Source organism: Protomyctophum parallelum (genome assembly GCF_964188405.1).
Source record: "Protomyctophum parallelum genome assembly, chromosome: 21".
Lineage (NCBI taxonomy): Eukaryota > Metazoa > Chordata > Actinopteri > Myctophiformes > Myctophidae > Protomyctophum > Protomyctophum parallelum.
The window spans coordinates 17,304,411-17,327,203 of record NC_139713.1 but is presented as its reverse complement, the minus strand read 5'-3'; the positions used below and the strand labels follow the sequence as shown (position 1 = coordinate 17,327,203).

At 41.3% G+C, this 22,793-nt stretch overlaps 1 protein-coding gene across 4 annotated transcripts in view; it reads right to left on the bottom strand.

The window, feature by feature from the left end:
* The window catches only part of sppl3 (signal peptide peptidase 3), a 45,297-nt gene extending 27,857 nt beyond the window's left edge, over positions 1-17,440 (bottom strand). For all 4 annotated transcript variants that reach the window (XM_083793779.1, XM_083793780.1, XM_083793781.1 and 1 more), the window contains exon 1: positions 16,964-17,440. In XM_083793779.1, coding sequence (XP_083649905.1) covers positions 16,964-16,989 — 26 coding nt within the window. In that variant the 5' untranslated portion in view covers positions 16,990-17,440. The remainder of the gene's footprint in view (positions 1-16,963) is intronic.
* Between the last annotated feature and the right edge of the window lie 5,353 nt (positions 17,441-22,793).

Genomic DNA, 22,793 nt, shown 5'->3' with positions numbered 1-22,793 from the left:
GCAGCCGTGTGTAAGCCGCTCAATAGAGTAGTTCACCACTGTTTGGCATTTACATAGCTATAAAGCATGCTAATATGACTGCTAAAGTAAACAAATGTATGCTACAGAACAGTTGGCCAATCAGCTATGACTATCATGCTGTTGTGCATACTACACGCTGTCAATCTCTCTCTCTCTCGGTGTGTGTGTGTGGCTGCGCAACAGTGACACTTGGTTGTGAAAACCAACCAAACGCTATTTTCGTGCTCGACAGACAGACCCAGCCAGGGACCCAGGGACACACACATACATAGCTGTCCATAGGAGTGGTTGCACCACTAAAAAAAAAATCTAAAATTTGCCACAGACAAGGCCAAGTCTTGCCACAGACACATTGATGACCCAGGCCCTGCTGTGAACTTGTGGTGTGACTAACTTGAAGTCGACTTGTAGTACCAAAGCATTACTCTCGCTATCCGTGTCACGCCTGCCTGTGTGAGGAATGAGGACGAGGGTCTTGGGGAAACACACTGGTTGTCACACTGCTGTGCACAAACGGACCGTTCTGAAAGTGGTGCTGACCATGTGTGGCCGACTGGCCATGCCCTCCCGACTCGCTTGTTAATCATCTAGCAGGCAGCATGTAATATAGCAATGTTTTGTTAAAACGTATTAATAAAGACAGTTCCACAACAGCAATGCCGGACGGTGCAACTAAGATTATCTGCTCATAAATAGCGTTTAAATGTGTGGATTACACAGACGATCAAGGGTTTCCACATTCCCTTCACTGTGTCCTGACCTGGTTGTTCATTCACATTGTCCGCGACATGACTCATGACACTGATGATCGTTTTGATGATGTGATCCGATATTAACCCATTCTAGACGCCGGGAACCCCTTCGTGCGTATGTTACACTTTAGCTATTGAAAAATAGCAGATCTACAAGCTCGTAGTTTTGAAAATACATTCTTTCAGAGCGAAGGTTTTTCACTCAAAGCTTTGCTTACGAGAGGTCCCTGGAATAACGTATTTTCAGATGGGGGTCCGCGGCCAATTGCATATAGTTTTTGGGGTCCTTGACAAGAAATATTGAGCACCACTGATACAGAAACATGAGGTATTTCAGAAAACTGTCAGAATTTAGAAGACATCTTTTAAATGTCGACGTCAGGCCTAAATGGGTTAATATTAATGCGATGGGAGGTATGTGGACTTGATCCCAGTCTATTTGCCCATTCAACAGAGATTGCAGCCAACAAAAAGAAACAGAAAAATACACAGGGTAGCCGACTCGAGTAATGTCAACTCCATAAATGAATGAAACACTGAAACAGTAACAGTAACTAACAGTAATAGTTTACAGTGCCTCTGCCTCATTCATAACGCATTATCAGACGCCATCAGAAACAAATAAGTGACAATACCAAACACCAATCTAAACACACTACTATTGCCTTTTGTGTTCACAAATCGCAATTTCATGGAAGGAATATCACAACCTAGCTAGTACTTCGATACTGCAAATAGTTCCCATACTGGGCGTACCAGAGACATCCTAGCCAGGAGAGTGATCTGCTTAAAAATACACAAATTACATTTTGAAGCGACTCCTAGATGCACAGGAACCCTGTCCAAGGCTCAGAGCCTCGAAATTAGTCCACTCCACTGGCAAACAGGAAGAATAGCAGAGGTACTGGAGCAGCTTTTGATGCATTTAATATTTTAACCCCCTGTAATCCCTCCTTATTGGCTGACTGGGTTGACAATGGGGGTAGGGGCTATACAAACAGTTCCTCCAAACTCAATCTAGCAGGAGTAAGACTATGAGGCACAGTGCGCTTGCAAACATGCAGTAGTCACCTACTAGTTCTGATTCATCACATGCAGCTTGCTATTCAAGATGATAATACGATGTTTATAATAATGATAGTGTTATTTCTATGAATCTCTATTCTATTAAAATGTATTTGACAGAGACACAGAGGCATTTGACAGAGGCATCTTCACCGTTGAATCCTCCCTCACACTGACTGGTTGACAATGTCAATAAAGCCATTTGAAGCAGCAGTTATTTGTAGCTGAATTACCCCAATGGGGTGTTATTAAAACACATTCCCTGCCGGCATGTTTTCGGGCACCTCAGTAGCCCTTGCCAGGCAAAAACTACAAAATGACTACAAATCGCGGGTCCTTCGACCGCCGATCTTAAACCGGAAGTAAGAGTGCATCCTGTCCATCGCTCAATCGGGTCCCAAACTAGCATGCGAGACGATAATATGCTAACCGGAGCGATGCGCCAGCCTTTTATTGGCATCCTGAGAGCATACTTTTTTCCTCATCTCACCAAATCTGAGGATTAATTCCGAGATATACTCTGCTGAAGATCGGCCATTATGGGACTCTATGGAGATCGGATGACCGTTTTTCGACTGCTTTTGTTTTCCCTCGTTCGTTTCAAGATGGATGCCGTTTCAGGTCATAGGCGGGTGCCGTAAGAGGCCTGCCATAAACGGGTGTCGTAACCCGTCGCAAGACGGGTATGGCAGGTAAGTGATAACCTTTTGAACCCGTCTAAAGACAGGAATGGCGGGAAATGTGTTTAATTAAGGTGTAATCCTATCCCATCCTTCTACAAAACTGACACTGACGAGTTTGATCATCCATGGCTGTCCAGACAACTGTGCAAACGTCCGAAAGCAGCCACGGAAAGAGAAAGAGATGTGAAGGAGATGCATATGAGCTATAATATATATCCCATGATTACAATGTATATTTATTTTATTGTCAATGCTGAAGATTGGATTGTACTGTGTTGTTGTACATGAGTTGTTTTGTGTTGTATTGGATGAATGTTGTATGTGAATGTATGTAATAATATGGGAAAAAAAAGTTTGATGACGATATGTTTAAGACCCCAGGAAGAGTAGCAGCTGTGACTCACAGTAAGCTAATGGGGGATCTAATAAATGAATCAAATAAGGCTGAATGCGTAATATGGGCAATTATGCTTCCTGCAGGCGTTGACACTGAGGTCTCTTTCAAAGCATTATTCTACTCGCCCAAAGGTCATATCATGTTCACTTGCCCGAAAAATTGTTGCGTCTTATTCTGGGCTGCTATAACACCCTGAATTTCTCTTGGGGGATTAATAAAGACAGTATTATCCTATCCTAAAAAAAAGACAACAGGAGTTTGATCATTCACGGTTGTCCAGAGTCAAGACAACAGTGTGTGTGTGTGTGTGTGTGTGTATACACACAGATGCACATAGATGCGCATACATGTGTTAATTTGTGAGTCAGTGTGCTTGTGTGTACTTCAGTGCTTCAGTGGCTCTCAATGTGTGGTCTGGGTGGGGACACCCAGGGGTCCTTGAGGGGGTAATAGGGCGTCCTCAGCTAAAATGGTTCATATTTATCACCATTATTACATTTACAAGTAAATACAACCATGGCAATTTCCCCCCTCCCCCCCAGAGTAAAATTCTTATGCCTCCATGTACAGTAACCCGACTCCGCCAGACAGAAGTCTGGCGGAAGAAGAAGAAGCTTGCTTCACTCGTTTCACAAACTACATTTTTCGACCTGCAGTGATCTGTTCTCACAATGTTTGTACAACACGAATATATCATCCATCGGCCAGCCGATGGGCGATAGGAAAAAGAAATGGCACATCACTCAACCTTACAAGATGGTAGCAATGAATTAAGAATTAAAATCAGGATCAGTTTATATAGCCTAATGAAAACCAACTTTAATATCGTTACCATGATCATATAATCATGAAGAAACAAATTCATGCACGTACTCATTCAAGCATCCCATATCATGGCAACTGGCAAGTAGGAATCCAGGCCATGGTCTTTGTTACTGGCAGCGAGGCCATGACCTGGAACCCTATGTCTCCACTGCATCCTATCAAATTATAAAGTAAACATCCATGACCCACAGAACGGTTTCAAAACACGGCCCATTCAAAGTTTGAAATGCAGGTCCACAGCAAGTAGTCGGTAGGCCAAATGATGATGAATACGACGCACACGTTGGCTTAATTAAATTGAATTCTCACTCTGACAATCAAGGTGCCTTTAGGCCTTCTTTCTCCTTCAGACTACCAGTGTCTGAGTCAGATGAGCTACAGAAAATCTAAAAACAAAGTCAGGGACACAAATAAAACAAATCTTCCCCTCAGGTGCATTTGGTGGACAAAAGTAATAGAAAAACGTAGGAAAGGTAGTACGTAGAGCTATCGATTACACCCCTTTTTGCTTTCTCTAGTGTTAACTCTAAACAACTATCCTCTCTCTCTCTCTATTCAATGACATTTAAATGAAGGTGAAGTAAAACTAATATGCACTAAATCGCGGTGAGTTGGTACTCACTGGCCAGTTCTCTGGATACCCTTTTAGCTCAACCTAAATCACTCTCCTGTTCCTTCTTGTGAAATTGTCCAATTGTCTTGGAGTTTGGGTTGGATATTGGGCTTTGTGGGATCACCTGCATGCTGACCTCTGCTGTATATGGTGCACCACAGCTTTGGAATATAAATTATTGCTTTTTTGTACACACACACACACACACACACACACACACACACACACACACACACACACACACACACACACACACACACACACACACACACACACACACACACACACACACACACACACACACACACACACACACACACACACACACACACACACCACCATCCTCTGTTCAGAGACTGGTGCTGCTTTTTGTTACTTATACACTGGCTGAATCCCTTTAACAACAGAACAAGCGTTTAATATGGCTTTAATACCAGGGTCACTGCAGGTCAAAGTGTATATTTCACAAGAGTGAATTACCTATAATGCCTAGTTTAAGTAGCAACTTTGTCTCAAGTGTTTTTAATCTCACACAAATGAATGAATTGTATTCAGTACTACGGTAGTAGGCTGAGATCTACTAAAACACGTTTCCCCCAAACAGTGGGTCGGAACCCATTTGTGGGTTGTGTGGACACATTTGTAAGCGTCACAAATAAATACCCCCATTTTTATATATTATTTAAAATGATTTTCAAAAGATATATATATATACAGTGGAGGAAATAATTATTTGACCCCCTGCTGATTTTGTAAATTTGCCCTAATACAAAGAAATGAGCTGCCTATAATTTTTATGGTACTTGTATGTTAACAGACAGACAGAATATCAACAAAAAAGTCCAGAAAAAAACATTATATAAAGGTTATAAATTAAATTCCATTTGAGCAGGTGAAATAAGTATTTGATCCCCAAGCACATCATGACTTAATACTTGGTGAGAAACCCTTGTTGGCAAGCACAGAAGTCAGACGTTTCTTGTAGTTGGTCACCAGGTTTGCACACACCTCAGGAGGAATTTTGGTCCTCTCCTTTTTACAGATCCTCTCCAAATCCTGAAGGTTTCGAGGCTGTCGCTTGGCAACTCGAAGCTTCAGCTCCCTCCACAGATTTTTTATGGGATTAAGGTCTGGAGACTGGCTAGGCCACTCCATGACCTTAATGTGCTTCTTCTTGAGCCACTCCTTTGTTGCCTTGGCCGTATGTTTTGGGTCGTTGTCATGCTGGAAGACCCATCCATGACCCATCTTCAGTTCTCTGGTTGAGGTTCTTGTCCAAAATCTTACCGTACATGGCCCCGTCCATCAACCCCACAATGCGGTGAAGTTGTCCTGTCCACCCCCAAAGCATAATATTCCCACCTCCATGCTTGACGGTGGGGATGAAAACCATTGGAAACACATTACGCCGTAATGGATTGAAATCCTGAAGTGCCCGCAAGGTCCCCCTGCTCAAGAAGACACATGTACAGGCCCGTCTGAAGTTTGCCAATGAACACCTAAATGATTCTGGGAAGGCTTGGGAGAAGGTGATGTGGTCAGATGAGACCAAAATTGAAATCTTTGGCATCAACTCGACTCGTCGTGTTTGGATGGAGAGGAATGCTGAATACAAACCCCAGAACACCATCCCCACCGTCAAGCATGGAGGTGGGAATATTATGATTTGGGGGTGTTTCTCTGCCAAGGGTACAGGACAACTTCACCGCGTTGTGGGGTTGATGGACGGGGCCATGTATGGTAAGATTTTGGACAAGAACCTCCTTCCCTCAACCAGAGCACTGAAGATGGGTCGTGGATGGGTCTTCCAGCATGACAACGACCCAAAACATACGGCCAAGGCAACAAAGGAGTGGCTCAAGAAGAAGCACATTAAGGTCATGGAGTGGCCTAGCCAGTCTCCAGACCTTAATCCCATAGAAAATCTGTGGAGGGAGCTGAAGCTTCGAGTTGCCAAGCGACAGCCTCGAAACCTTCAGGATTTGGAGAGGATCTGTAAAAAGGAGTGGACCAAAATTCCTCCTGAGGTGTGTGCAAACCTGGTGACCAACTACAAGAAACGTCTGACTTCTGTGCTTGCCAACAAGGGTTTCTCACCAAGTATTAAGTCATGATGTGCTTGGGGATCAAATACTTATTTCACCTGATCAAATGGAATTTAATTTATAACCTTTATATAATGTTTTTTTCTGGACTTTTTTGTTGATATTCTGTCTCTATCTTGTAACATAAAAGTACCATAAAAAATTATAGGCCGCTCATTTCTTTGCATTAGGGCAAATTTACAAAATCAGCAGGGGGTAAAATAATTATTTCCTCCACTGTATATATATATTTTTTTTTCATACACAAATGTTAACTTAAAAGTGGAAAATATCCGATCTACAAGCTCACAACGTGATGTGAGCAAAAGCATAGGGTTTCAGTAGCTTTGCGGCCGCATAACGACTCCACTTTTCTGGAGACGAGCGTTGTTAAGTGTTGCCGTTCGGTTGAGAAAGTGGTCGTTTTTTTGACCCTCGCCCTGAGCCGTCTGCTGCTTCTGCTTCTACAGTCATGGGTGTGTGGAATCTAGTCCGGGGTTAAGAGGACCCTGCTCCAAAATAACAGTTTGTCTTCTTGGATCGTTCATTGCTCATGCCATCGAGATTAGTCTGTATTTCAAACTCCCGAAATTACACCCTGAAGTGTTAAGAGGCACACCATGCAGTGTAATCTGCACACTTTTGTTCATGCATGAACTCAGAACAATGCACACTGCCGCTGCATAGACAAAGACCATGAGCATGTTTGATACAAATAGAATCACATGGTCCTGGACGGGTAGTGATTGATACATACCAACTAGTCATAAAGCAGTGGTTCTCAGTGGGGCCACTCCTTGGGCCAGCTAGATTTGTTAATACAGAATCAGACTCATTTTAACCACTGTATCAATTTTTTCATATTTGCAGATGTACAAGCTCAGAGTATGTCACTTTTTTTTTGGGGGTCCCTCTGGCACAAAACATTTTCAGATGGGAGTCCATGGCCAAATATATCCATTTGCGAGTCCTTGGCACGAAATAGTTTGAGAACTATTACCTACTAATCTAAAGCATACCTGTATCATTTAGCATGTGAAATCACCAGCCAGTAAAACTAATTAAATCTGTGATTTTCTGATCAACCGCAGGGAACCCTGTTTCCAGTCTGGCTACCACTAGTGAATGCAGTCTCTAAGGGCCGATTCATACTCTATATATTTTACCGCTGTTTCGGCGCTGTAGTGCCGAAATGATTTCGGCTCGTCAGAAATTTTCAGTAGCACCGAAGAGCCCCCCACCCCCCCTCAAATGACGTCACATTGTAGGCTCTACAGAGCCGAACAGACTTTTATTCGGCTCTAAAATAGGAGTATGAATCGGCCCTAACACCAGTTTTGCTACAGTTGTGAGAGACATCCGCTGCTAGAAATTATTTTGCTCTTATATTCCAAACACAGGAATTTTTTGAGGTTTCATTGTAGGACTGAGAATAATGAGAGGGAATCTCCTGTCTTTCATTCTGTCAATAGTACAGAAATGACTGGAGGGTGTCTATGAGGGGAGGGGTAACATTTAGTTCACCACTGAAACAGGACACCTCCCAACCATGGCCTGGTCTTGCATGTCCCATACAGGCATGCTGCTATTAAAGGACTGGGAAACAGACTCTGCAGGAATCATCTTTACAGATATATCTAAAACACAATGGGGCTGTATATTCTTGACCCAAAAGATCTAGGTCAAAAAGAACACCTAAAAAACCAAGCCCATATCTTTTTATTGACAATTTGCTCCACAGCTCCCATCTTAGATAGTTTATAGTCTTAGACTCAGTATATTAATTTACATCGATATGTATTGATTGAAATTAAATAAATAAATAAAGTAAACTACTTGGCCAGACAAAGTGATAAAAAGAAGAAATTTACAAAATGGACAGCCTCAGACTTGTTAAAATGAAACTTAATGTCGTCACTGTCTTGCCGACAACAGAACAACATAAATTGTTTCAGACCGCATAGAGCTTATTCATATTCGAGTGGCAAATGGGTTCCTCTGAATTCTGCTCACATAAGCCTGTCGAACATGGGTGAGATAAATGAATGGAACATTATAAAACAAAATACAATCCCGGACTGTTGAGGGCTGGAGGGCAGCCCAAAGTGCCATAAGACGTCCTTGTTCACTGACGGACTAGGTTTGAATAACACAATTCCAAAACCCTCCTCCTTCAAGCCAGTGCATAACTTGACCTCACCACAATGGACTACATCACCAGGCTACTTCGAAGACCTGATTTTTCAAAAGTTGTCCTTTTGTGTGTGGAGTGGACTATAGTCGGTTGAGCAGAAGAGAACCAAACGCATTCTCCCTCCACTGTATTCGGATTAAATCACAGATACATTTAAAGAGATCAGCTTGAGGTCATCTAGAATGAGACTCGACTGCAATTTATCATCGTTCCCATTCATTTGATAACTTAAACTAGCTTGACCTTTGTCAGGTGGAGTTTAACTTCACTGAGAAGCTTCAGGCTACTTCCAATTCCATGACTATTTTGACCCATGTCAGGATGTAATAGTGAATGCGATATAGCCAATGTAGTCTGTTCAAGGCCCATGGCCAGTGGCCACAGACATGTTCAACGATTATGGCCACAGTCTAAATGATCCTAGAAAATGACTTGCCACTTTTCATCATACATAGTTCACAGAACAATAAAGCATAATGCTTTTCCAGTTGCTTAAAATTAGGTGGATCATCTGAACTATCCCTCTTAGTCCAGAGAGCTTTGGGTTGTGATATTTGTTTTCTTGACACAAGACACCAGGAGCGCAAACATTACCCAAAGGAGTCATAAACAAAAATAGCTGTTGAACACTGAAATATTAACTGCGTTTGTACAGCTACGGCTAGGACTTTCACTCTCCATCATTAGGCTAATAGTCTACGAAATTGTCCAATCTTAAGAGCTTATCTGTGACACGTTTTGTTTTACTTTTTGGATTGTGTATCCTGCAACATATAGGTAGTGGTCATTGCCATGATAGTTAATATGTTGGGGTATTACGAAGACAGGACTGCACTGGTTGTTTTGACTAACATTTATAATAATAATAAAACTTTATTTGTATAGCACCTTTCATGACATCAAATGCAGCTCAAAGTGCTTTACAGAACAATGGAGAATAAAAGAACATTCTTGACCCAAAAGATCTAGGTAAAAAAGAACACCTAAAGAATGACAGACAGAAGACCTGTTCCTAAATCCTAATGTTTCACTGGAAAGTGCAGTATTTCCATATTAGGCTCAATAGGCTAATGGTAGTGCCGGTGTACTAAGATGTAGACTTGATCCGTGATCGCAATTTACCCGATCTGGAGAATCAGATATATGGTTTTATGGTTTTGCATCTTTGCAACACACGCGAACAGTTTTGACATAATCTTTGAAATATTTTTTTCCCCTTGCGCAGAATACGCACAAGATTTGTATCGGCCGACCGTGAGAAAAACAATTGTTGATCGGTACCAACGTACCTGATCAGAGCACCTCTACTGTATAGTATATTTCAAAACAAACATGTCGTGGACTGATTGCAAACAATTCCAAACATGAAGGAGTCAGCCGGAAAGAACACATACTTGGCAACAACAAAGAAAACATCCTCTCACAACCTCCTTATGTCTAGCCATGTCTAGCCTGGAATAGATACATTCTGGAAATTGCCAGAAAGAATTCAAAATGAAAAACAAGATGGGCAAGTAAGTGAATAAGGGAGATTCTAACTAGCCAAGAATGCCAATGATGTGATATATTAGACCAATTGCAAATGAAATGTGCAAAACTAGTGACTAGTTAAAGTGTTCAACTAGGTTTGGCGTACTCAATTCTTTTTTATTCCTCGATTCTGCATTGGTGCAGGAAACTCACTAATCAGATATTTAAAGTGTAATTTTCATCAAGTGTGTGTTAATTGCAATTTGCAACCAACTGCAAATGGGCACAGATGATGTCCATTCTCCTTTTCCCCTTCTGTGACTGAAAAAACAGGGCTAGGACAATTATCCACATTACCAATACCACGCTTAAGTTAAGTTAAGTGATGCACAGACCCAGCATGATGGGCACAATTGACCATTTGCAGACCTCGGCCATCTTGCCATCAGAGTTTGAAAGCACTCGTTTTCAGTAAAGCAATGTCCTGCTGCCTCTTGCATTATGTGCAAATTAAAAAAAGGTGGTACGCAACTACGCACTAAGTTGAGTGATATCTAACGAGCACTTCCAAACTGCAATACTTGGAACAGAATCACCTGCAAGGACACAAAGTAGCATGTCTGAAGTGGATTTTTATGAAACAAACACTTAAAAAGAGGATAATTCAAGCTTTTCGTACAGCTGCAATGTTAGTGAGCTTGACGTTGTGTAATACAATCAGATAGGACTTTTCTGTTTGGATGAATGGGCTGCCAATGGGAAGTTGCACCTTGTTAACAACTTGCCATGGTCCATATTGACATGAGTGGGGTAAAAATGCCCAGTTTGTATTTTTTTTGTCTTCCCAATAAATTGTGGTGCAGTGAATAACCCATCCAGGCATAGAGAATAGCCTCTGTAAAACTGATTGATTGAACATTAAAGTTAAGTTATTTAACCAGTCAACTTTGAGCAATCTGCTATTCAATAATACCGGTCTTGATGAAAGTACAGTAGTCTTTGTAATATGTGCAGTTTATTTGAATGCTTAATTATGCTGTATGTTCTTAAATAACTATACCTAACCATAGTCAAAGGTTTAGCACACATCCTAATAGTAAAAGTAAAATGCCATCTCCGTTATGCTTTAAAAGTGTTAGAACTACATATCCATTGTGGAATATAATCCAGTGGTAATTGTAGTAGTATGTACTGTATGCTTTGTATTCCGAGTGCCGCTATTGAAAACATTAGTCAGTAATGACCCAGCTTGGATTGCAAGATTTGCATCGGTTTTAATTTAATTTGTTACAATCTTACAAATCTTATTCATTCATATATTTGCCCAGACATTTATGAGCCAATAATATTAAACAATTGTCATGACAGTTCTCCCCAAATTACCTAACAAGGACATTCTTCCCAAACGATGCAGGTCTGTTCTTTGCATGGTATTGTGAAAGTGTCATCTCTGCTTTGGAGCTGGTCTCTGCTACACGTGCCATGATACAGACTGCTGCCACCTCAGGGTATGGAGTTATCAGCTAACTGTCATGCTGTACTCTGTTCCATGTGTTCTCTAGTCACTAGAATCTAGAGCAACGATTACCAGAAACGTGACCCGATGTAACGCAATCTGAATTACGCCGTCGCTGCAGTTAAGTTATTATGCCAGCTTGCTGTCACGGCTGTTGAGTCTAAAAAGCCTCACTAGTAAGTAGCAACAGTTAAAACACAGCAATGTGAACAGTTGGGCTCAGGTGACACAGGGGTAAAGTACCTGCCCAGTGCCCACCACGTTAAGTCTAAGGGTTCGAATCCACCGCGGCACATCCAACATAGCCAAGAGCATATAGTATACACTCTTGGCCAAGCGGATGTGCCACGGTATATATATATTCGTATCTATAGAAACACAAGACGCTATGTCCTCCTGTTGGGGATTCCTCACCGACAGATGAGCCAGTACGGCACAACAGCAATGGAAACACAGAAATGTGTGGGTAGGAATTAATTGGCATAAGGACTAAATTGGGAGAAAGGGTAAGAAGAAAACAATTGATAATACTTTAAAAAAAAAAGAACTATCACAGACTAGATGGCCATGAAATCTCATTTTAATTACTGTAGGACCAGGACCTAACCTAGTTGGTACTTACCAACTACAGTAATTTAGGACCTACATGACCGGCTGTACACTGTAAACGAAAACTCATTATGAAACCGATGTGTGCCTTCATCAGCTGCTATACGAGCCAATTGCTTTCCCTCTTAATCTGATCAACAATTTTAAAAAAGACTGTCCAGTTTAGTCCTAATCCACCTGATAAAGACAGTTTCTGACATGCATAATCAAAGCAACCAGGCATTTATCAGCATATAATACTCTTGCAGATGTGTTATTAAAACATTTATAAATCAATTAGATTAACTGCACATTTTACATGAACCCGGACTCCTGGACTCCCCTTCACTAATGTATTTCATACAAAAAATAACAAAAAATAGCAGATCTACAAGCACCCAAGAAATTGCAATGAGCTTGTAGATCTGCTATTTTCGCTGTACAAAAAAAAGTATAAAATAAGGCTTAAGTAGTTACTCAGAGTAAGCGAGTGATTTAGTCGATTATAAAGAACTATTACATTTTTTCGAGTTATTTTTTCATTGATATAATTTCTTTTTTAAATGTGCTTCTCGATTAATCACAAAAGTAATCAATAGAATTACATGTAAGATAATCAATAGTTGCACCCATATACAGGACATCAATAGTTGCACCCATATCCAGGATTAACTTGGCTGACCACATTGAAAACATTGCAGTTCCTTGTTATTGTACCACCAGGGATGAAGGCGTTGCTTGCCTTTCCAACCTACAGTACTATGGGTTCACAGGAAGCTACTGAAATTATAGCCCTACGCAACCATGATTATTATTACACAACCATGATAGTATAGAAAACTACATGCAAGAGTATTTGCATTAGTATATGGCAGCTATGAATCAAAAATGCATCAAGCATACGAAATAATGTTTTCTATCATGCCTAACATTGTCCAGATCGATATCTTCGGTTACTTCAAGCTCCTACTTGCTCATATTCAAGGCTGAAATGTTTGCACATAAGCTATGAAACGGTAATATTGGACTTTTATTTTGTCTATGATATTCTGTTGCTAATTCCGTTAATATGCACACGCGCTTGCTGGGTGTTTCGGCCCTAAGCCTTCAAAACGGGGATGATACAGAAGCCAATTTACAGGTAATGTAAATGTGTTATTGATGTGCAGCAAGCCGCATCATGTGCAACATGATGGAACAGACAACAAACCCATCTTATTCAGACTTCAACGGTGTGGCTCTGCAGGGGGCTCGCCGTCTATGAGAGACTCTGTCTATGTGTCGGTCTGTATGTTTGGGTGTCTGGAACCAATCTTAATGCAAACCACTGGACAGATCAGCGCCAAGTTTCTTGTGCACACTGGCAGTAGGCCACTGAAGTACCTCCGCTATTTTCTTCCATGTTTGAAAATAGTGCGATGCCCATTCGTAAGGCATGCCCCTTCGGTTATACAATACCAGTTGTACCCAATGTACTAGTTGTAGTAGTATGAGTAGTTTAGCTCAGACCAATCTACGAGGTCAGTGGTACTATGATGTCAAATTGATGACATCGTATTGTCAATTAATTTTCTCTACATTGATGAACAAAATCTGTAACTATTACCTATGCCTACATCAAGTGGGAAAATACTTATCTTAAGATAAACTCAAGTCTTTTTCTCTGGCTTAATCATAAATGCTTTGTTTTTTTTGTTTTGTTTTTATACTGGTACTGTTCGCCAACTAAATCTAGTGCCTGGAAATATGTTCAAATGACATTCAAATGTCCTAAAGTTCACTTCACTTCATTGCTTATGTCACAATACCAGGAGATTTCAAAAGCATAAGTGCTTTTGAAAACATGCAATATCAATACCACAAACAACTAATACCGTACCAACCAATGCTCAAATATCATGGATAATGGGAAAACATCAAGAGTACCGGTACTTGATGATAGTGTTGGAAGGACATGCTTAAACATTCTTCCAACAAAATAAGGGTTGTCTGATTTGGTCCAATTAGATTAGTATTTGAGAGCAATGATTCTGGTATGTAAAACTCAACATTTAAGTTAACAAACTGATGCAATGTTTATCATAACCCACAAGATAGAAAGATCTGGTCCATGTACACTGTACAGCAATTCATTATAATGAATTAGAATATCCTCACTACTTTCCTTTTCATGCTAACTGTAGACCTGTCCGGTCCATACAATGTCAGACTTCTTTAAGTGCCGTGCGAACAATATATTTCTTTTTTTCACTTACATTTTTATGCCACGATTTTGCATCCCATTTTTTCACCAAGTGCCAATTATTTAATGTAATCCTGGGCGCTACACTTCCTCTGCCAACCTGGGGGGGGGGGGGGGGGGGGGGGCAGCAGACTGACCTCATGCTTTCTTCTATGCATGAGGAGTCCAAGACTCCAAGCTGCTTCTTTTCACCTGACAGGGGGGAGTTTCACCGGCCGGATGTAGCGCGTGGAAGGAACACGTTATTCCGACCAGTTCATTTCACCTCCATCAGGTGCCCTGGCTGGCCAAGGGGAGGTAGTTTAGAGACCAGGATTACTGAGCGATCATTTTGAACAATACTTTAGGGTCAACGGTGCGACTGCTGCCAACTACCACTAAATCAAGAAAATAACCAGAAGTTACCTTTTTACGGTCACTGCCACTGGTGAAAAAAAACGTGTATGACTGGACAATAAAATGAACAGGCTTAACCACTCAGAGCCGAACCTTAGTTTAAAACACTGTGTGTAGTGTCGAGCATGGAGTCCCCCCAGGCTCTATACTAGGTCCACCAGCATTGACCAGATCAGAGTGTAAACAAACGTATTCTGTGATATTTCCAGGTAGAATGTCTATGGATATTTACACAATATAACATAAAGTGTCCAGAACATTAGCTGCTGTATGTTTAGTTTGTCACCCGGTGGTTATGTAGAACAAAATGATATAATATTTAAAGTGCCCTGTTCTCCCAGAAGTAAGGTTAATGAATAATATTGCTCCAATGCAACGCTGCCGGTGTACATATTTGGTGGTGGTGATTGATGATAAGACACCAAATGTCAATCTCAGAATGCGCTCTATGAGACATCACAAGCGACACTAGGATTTACTGATTCACACAGGTATGCTTCAATGTGTCACTTAAATATATAAAAAAACGAAAATCCTAAATTCCCCCAGTTGTTCCGGGAAACGCTCTACAGGACTTAAATTCAAAAGGGTCAGCTCTAATTCATATGATCCTGAATAGAAGTATACCATGATAAGAATTATTGTTTCAAAGTTAAAAAGGGATCTTTGTCAGTGTTAGGAGGATAAACCCTTGATTCAATTATGACCCCTACCAGTCAATCCAATAACAGTACACAAAATAAACCAGCTGGAGATATTGCAGTGATATCCTTTCCTATTCCTATAATGGCTTTATAACGTATTTATTTAGTCCAGGGTTAATTTTGTCCACCATGAACATGCATACTACTACTCTAAGCAAAAACGGTTCAGTGTAGACGAAAACATAAAATGTTAAGCAATTTTGACAATAAAGACATTTGCCATAGCAATTACATTCATTCAACATAGCCTTACTATACAGCTAGGCCTTAACTAAAGCTTAACAGCTGATCAAGCATACCCAGCCATGCAGGTAACGTTATGCTGCAAAAAATGGTTTGTCACAAGAATGAACTGTTAGCATGAATTTAATAGTAATAGCCAGTCAAGGCGTGCTCTGCAGCTAGACATATCGGACATGGTTGTGATATAATAATAAGCCTGCTAATCTGACACGGTCTTTGACTAAAGGCTGTTATTGTGTGCGAGTTAGAAGACGACGAAAGCTAACACTACGCGAACTAATTAGCTTAGTTTGTTAACGGTGCATGATTTTGTACCAATAGCTGACCAAGTTAACCCTTTATACGTCGCCATGTAAACAATCCATATTGTCCCAAAATGGTCAGCAAGCAAGCACCAATGTTAACTAAAGAGACAGTCAGTCACTGAGCTACTAGTTAACCGGTGGGTGGGTTGATCAAACCGGTTAGCTAGCTGTCCAACGTCTGATCAGTCCATCTTTTATATTATTTTGTTGCGTGGCGGTGTCGCTCGCCGACAATAGCCGATCTACAAGCTCACTGAGAGTCACAACTGTGGGGTCGTCTGTGTAGATCTCCTATTTTATTCGCGCGACACAAACGTCGTACGGGCTGTTGTGGTGTTGGCTTTGGTCACTCAGAGCAGACCATCAGCTGCTATAGGTCTGGTCGTTTTTGTTTTTTTAAAACCTCATCGCTCGACCAAAAACGACGTCTCTGGTCTTTAACCGAAACGACTGTCAGTCAGACGCCACTCACGTCGACACTTTTCTCGGATGAAAACACGTCAAAATGTTTGCGATAGAGCGACGACGACGAGGTCTAATTAAATGAAGCGTATAGCTTGGCTTGGGTAAAAGGTAGCCTGGCTTGTTGCTACCATCCTAGCCAACACAACTTAGCTGCTCGCTCGCAGTTGCAATATGATCAGTGCCGCTGGCGAATCATGGGGGGGGGGGGGACAAATATATATACACATGACAGGTACATCCAGACGAATTAACGTGCACGCCATAACGGACAATGTCATGGTTGTATGTGAAGTGGCGAGGAAGAGAAAATGACCCTAGTAGCCCCACACACACACAGCAGCAGCAGCTCTGGTAGCTCTGAGCAGCCGTCGTACGGAGCTTGCTCTGCGCACTCACTCACCAGGACGTGTAGCCCTGCTCCGCCATGTCGACAACACTGGGGTAGCAGCTCCGCTCGGATTCAGGTCCCTCTCGGAGATATTTTTCTTTCTTCTTTAAAAGAAGAAGAAAAAAAAAACAACGTCCCTTTTCAGTAGTTACTGTTAGATAACATGTCGATGCATCCCGGCGGAGTCCCACAGGCAGCTAGTGATCACTAGCTGAATAGCTTGTGCGTTAAAAAAATGGCAATGATGGTTTGCTAACGTTAGGTGGCTAATAAGACAAAGCAACCCCCGGACGGAGGAAAAAACTAGTTATTTTCCGTCGGGTTTCGCTAAATGCCCTCCTTGCCCGTCAGCCTCTTCTTGGCCAAGAAGGCTCGGTATGTAAAGATGCTACAGCCGCTGTAAATCCATATTCAGACGTGGTTTTTGATCACCCGGGGCCAAATTCGTGTATTCCTGAAGTCTGCACTCCTCCTGGTTGTAATGGAAGCCGTTCAGATATCTTTGTTTTCTATGGTGGCGAGAGAGTCACGGGGACGCGCAGAATCGCCCTGCTATAGAGGTTTACAAGTAGGACGTGCACTGAAATGCATTTTGTTCTCCTCCTCAGCTGGTAGCACTGCAGCCTATCAACAACATAGGCTTTTTGGAGGCATTTCTAATAGTCCATTATCATTTGAGATTATAAAAATAAAAATCAAAAAGGAAAAAAAAAGTGAAGCTCATTGGGGGAATTTTGAATAGAACAGAACTTCCCAAACTATTTGGTCCTTTAATAGGCCTCGTCCTAAAACCTATAATATTAATAATAATAATATTTAAAAAATAACAAGGAAAAAAAAACCTCAATGGGGAAATGTGGAATTGAAGAGAAATTTGTGAGAGAGGGAGATAAATAATCTGGTAAAAATGTGTTATAGCTCAGATAAACCAAATATCATTAACATTGTCCGGACTTTTAAAAGTTCTAACACATGCAGGTAGACCTAATAAATAGAAACAGAAGTTAAAATCTAGCACAAACAAACTACTGGAAACTTGACAGAAATGTAAATAAATGTAAGTATAATTAATTAAGCAATTTCTCTAGGCCTTATGTTAGAGTTGTCCAGTAAGCTACATATAGCTGTAGCTGATATATTATATATATATATTTTTTTATTTTATTGTTATTTTTATTTATTTTACACAATTTAAAAACAATACGCAAAATATATCGTTACATCATTGTTACTGTTAGTGGCGGCACCGGTAATCATAGAACAAGCACAGTGATCATTCATGCTATATGGCTACATTAGTCAAACAAGTGGCATTTCTTATATGAATATGGGAATATGCGTGCACAGTTTCACTGCAATCAGGCTTTCATGATTTGCAGCATTCTATACAAAACAAGCTACTCCAGAAAACTTTGGAAGCCAATCTTAGCCAATCAGGATGGAATATGAGAAATCAAACAGACCAGTCTTGATCGCATATCTATAGAGATCATGTGTACCAATTTGCGTGAAATGTGGATAAAATCTGAAGGAGTAGGCCTAATATTGAAAAAAAGTGTTTTACATAAGTCGGCTTCTTGGCGGCGCTATAAAAGGCAGATGTGAAAAATACAGGGCAAAGGTTTTTCTTTGGCCTCTAGGGAGTAGGCCTATGCATACAATGTTTTACACAGATCAGTGCAGTTAAAAACACAAATAGGCCAGTTATAGCGCCACCATGAGGCTGATTTGTCAAGCGGCATTTCTTTCTCGGCCTAGTGGGAATGTGCGTGCAAAATGTCACGGAAATCACACAATGTGTTCATGATTTGCAGCATTTTGTTCAGCAAAACGGAGCACTCCTGCGAACCTTGGAAGCCAATCTCTGAAAGACCCATTTCGTTTAATGGCTATAGAGAGACTGTGTACCAATTTGTGTGATGTTCGGACAAATCCTGTAGGTGTACTGTCAAAAAATAAATTGGGGAAGAGTTTCAGCTCTGGCATCCAGGGAGTGTATGTGCAGAGTTTGGCTGCGATCAAGCCAGCGCTGCCAGAGATTAGCTGTCCACAGACGGACACACGGACAGACACACACGGACGGACGGAGTGCAAAACATACTCTCCCCATGCCTTCGGCCTGGTGGAGACAATTATGTGAGTATGTTTGAGAATACATAATTTATGAGACATTAGCTAATGGGTGATAAGGCATTGTCTTTCCTGGCGTCCCTATAGAAAAGGCTTTAGGGCAAGAGGATAAGTCTGGTAGTGGTAGATAAGTGTGGGCTACTTCTGTTGGATATATCCATGTAATGCCCAGGATTCTAACCCGGGTCTCCTGCATGGAAAGCCAACATCTTAACTAACCACTAGCCTAATGTGCATGCATGCGTGCATGCGTGCGTGCGTGTGTGTGTTTGTGTGTGTATGTTTGTATGCGTGCGTGCGTGCGTGTGTGTAATGATAAGTATTGGGGTGCTGCCATGCTGGGGGGTTTATGACTGTCTGTGTCAAGTGGTTGATGTGATCCTGTTATGTACCATGTTTTGTTTTGTTTTTCTTCAAGAGACACTTCACCCCTTTTGCAACCAGATCTTATTTTAATGATGTTTGGGAGACAAGAAACACTTTCCCATCATGGACACTGGTCTCACTTCCTTCCTGGACTACAATTACCATAATGCTTGGTACACTCACCCCACCTTGTGGAGAGGGAGAGGGCTGTCTTACTGAGACAACTTGTAGTCCAGGAAGGAAGGAAGACCAGTGTCCCTTGACATTCTAAAATATCTAAAAAACATATATTACCCACATAAAAACCCCAGGAAAGTGTTTCTTGTCTACCAAACATCATTAAAATAAGATCTGGTTGCAAAATGGGTGAAGTGTCCCTTCAAAATGTCAGTGCTTTTGTTTTGTGGATGCTGCGATTGTTAATCAGTCCTCTGTGACATTTGTACTGAAAGATTTATAATAATGAACTTGAATGAGAAAAGGCTTTAGTTTAGGTTTAGGGCATACATGGGCAACTGGTGGCCCGTGGGCCACATGCAGCCCCCACCATCACTTAATGCGGCCCTCAGGTTAATATCAGAATACTAGTTAGCTGAATTATTGATTTCAGAAATGATTGATTTCAGATAATTACTACTATTAGAATGTTATTATCTTTTTTATGTCCAATGTATTTGTATTTGGTTCATAAAGTTAACATAACTATAACTAAAGGCATTTGAAATTAAAAAAGAATGTAACTTTTCAGGATTGCAATTCAAAAATAGCAAACAATTATTCAGCATTTCAATTCAAATATAGCAAAAATAGCTGATCTATAAGCTCAAAACGCGTCGCACTGCAACGTGTTTTGAGCTTGTAGATCGGCTATTTTTGCTACAACAGTAATATGCAATGTGACCCTCTGGCGTGAGAGTGGAATTATTAGTGGCCCTCTCCATCGTCAAAGTTGGTTTAGGGATTTAAACAGAGTCAGGGGGACCTTCTCCCCATGGAGTATGGGGATTACTGAAATCATTAAGGAGCTGCTCTTCTCAGACTCTGATTATATTCTGCAATACAATGTCCAAGGCCACACAACCAACTAGAAAAAGTGCTCGTCAGAGCACAGGTCTCCACCAGGTCAGGAACATTTGTGATGTTTGAACAAAATGTGTAGGAGTTTGTTGTTGCTTTTTAATTATTTTTTTCAAAGAATGTGCCTCCTGCTGGCACTATAATAGGGCAATGTTAAAAGGGTGGCATTAATTGTTCCTCATACTAAGCATTTAAATTATATGAGGTATAAAGTACAGCAGCCTTGTGTTCATATACAACAGAAAGATGGGGTATTGGGTATATCTTTCAGGACCTTTCACTGCTTCGTCTCAACCATTACTCTATGGCTCTGGTCTCAGCCACCGCTGTGTATTTCTTTCCTCCAAAGTTGAATGTGGCCACTACTGTTGGAGCAGCCATAAACTACACAGGTTCATCCCGATGTTCTGGGCATCTTTGTCAAGTGTTAGTGTTAGTAAAAAGCAGGTAAGAGAGTAACGTTGGAGCAGACAACATCAGTCACTCTACCATGTACCTTCGTCAGGCAGCCTCTGTAGACATTTTTAAAGCACAGCTCAAGACCCACTTTTACAACATTGCTTTTAATTGATCTTTTATTTTTTGTTATTCATGTCCTCACTGTATTGCATTACTGCTTGTTTTTTAATGTCGTTGCCTTGCTTTTCTTTTTTATTCTCCATTGTTCTGTAAAGCACTTTGAGCTGCATTTCATGTCATGAAAGGTGCTATACAAATAAAGTGTTATTGTTATTATTATTATTCAGTAGAAGACCTGCGAGTTTACACCGCAGATATGTCTTCTCCGCCTACACGAAATACGTTCGCTGCGACCAGGGGACCCGTTTTTTAATCGGTCTATAGCAAGCCCCCAGGGAGGCTCTCCAACATTTATTAAAATTTACATCAGTACTAAACATCATGGCTCCTTTGAGAACCGTCAGGGTCAAAACCCGCTCGGAGCCATGGATGAATTCGGACATACTGACTGCAATGAAAGCCAGAGACAACAAATGCTCTGAACTTCTTAAATGCAAGTCCAAACTAGCCAAGTGCAAGCGCTTCGACAGTGATCTCCAAACCAAACTGTGCAACCTAAAAGCCCAGTGTAACAAGCTAAGAAACAGTGTAATTGCCATGACCAAATCAGCCAAATGTAACTTTATCAATGATAAAGCCGAGGAAATCAAAAACAATCCTCGGGAGCTATGGAAGTTACTAAACAATCAACTAGGCTGTGGTCGTAAACTAAAAACCAGGTTTACTAACATAAACATCAAATCGAATAACACCCTCATCACTGACAAACTCGATGTAGCCAACCACTTGAACATCTTCTTTACAAACATTGCAACAAAGCTGGTTAGCAAACTGCCCTCCCACTCTGGGCGTTTTGGTGTAGAGCACATCAAAGCCTTCTACAAAAACCTTGGTGTTTGTAAAGATGATTTTAAAATGACAATGGTAACAACCGAGGAGGTACTTAAAAAACTGAGTGCCCTCCAACCCCACAAGGCCACTGGCCATGACAATATTCCCTCCAAATTTCTCAGAGACTCAGCCTTTTCCATAGCTCCAGTCATCACCCACATAGTTAACCTCTCCATCAAACAGGGACAGGTCCCCCAAGATTTTAAACTGGCCAAAGTAACCCCCTTGTACAAAAAAGGGAGTAAATTAGAACCCGGCAACTACCGCCCTATTTCTATTCTAAGCTCCATCTCGAAAGTGATGGAAAAAATAGTCTATGAACAGGTTGAAAAGTATCTTGCCTCTAATAAATTGCTGTACGAGTTCCAATCTGGTTTCAGAACATCCCACTCCACTGACACATGCCTCCTCTATTTGAGCGATCACATCAAACACGAGGTGGATGCTGGAAAATACTGCGGCATGGTCATGCTGGACCTCCAAAAGGCTTTTGACACCGTGAACCACTCCATACTGGTTAACAAGCTTAAAGCTATTGGTTTTGATAGCACATCAGTGAGCTGGATGCAATCCTACCTGGAGGGGAGAGAACAGATGGTGGAGGTGAACGGAACACTGTCCCCTCCCCTCCCAGTGAGCTGTGGCGTCCCACAAGGAAGCATACTAGGGCCTTTACTGTTCCTAATTTATGTTAACGACATGACTTCAGCTTGTGACTGCAACTTGTTCCTGTTCGCAGATGACTCAGCACTGCTGGTCTCGGACAGGAACAAACTGCAGGTTGAAAAGACCCTCAGCTCTGAACTCGGTAGAATCTGCACCTGGCTCGCTGATAACAAACTATCCTTACACCTGGGAA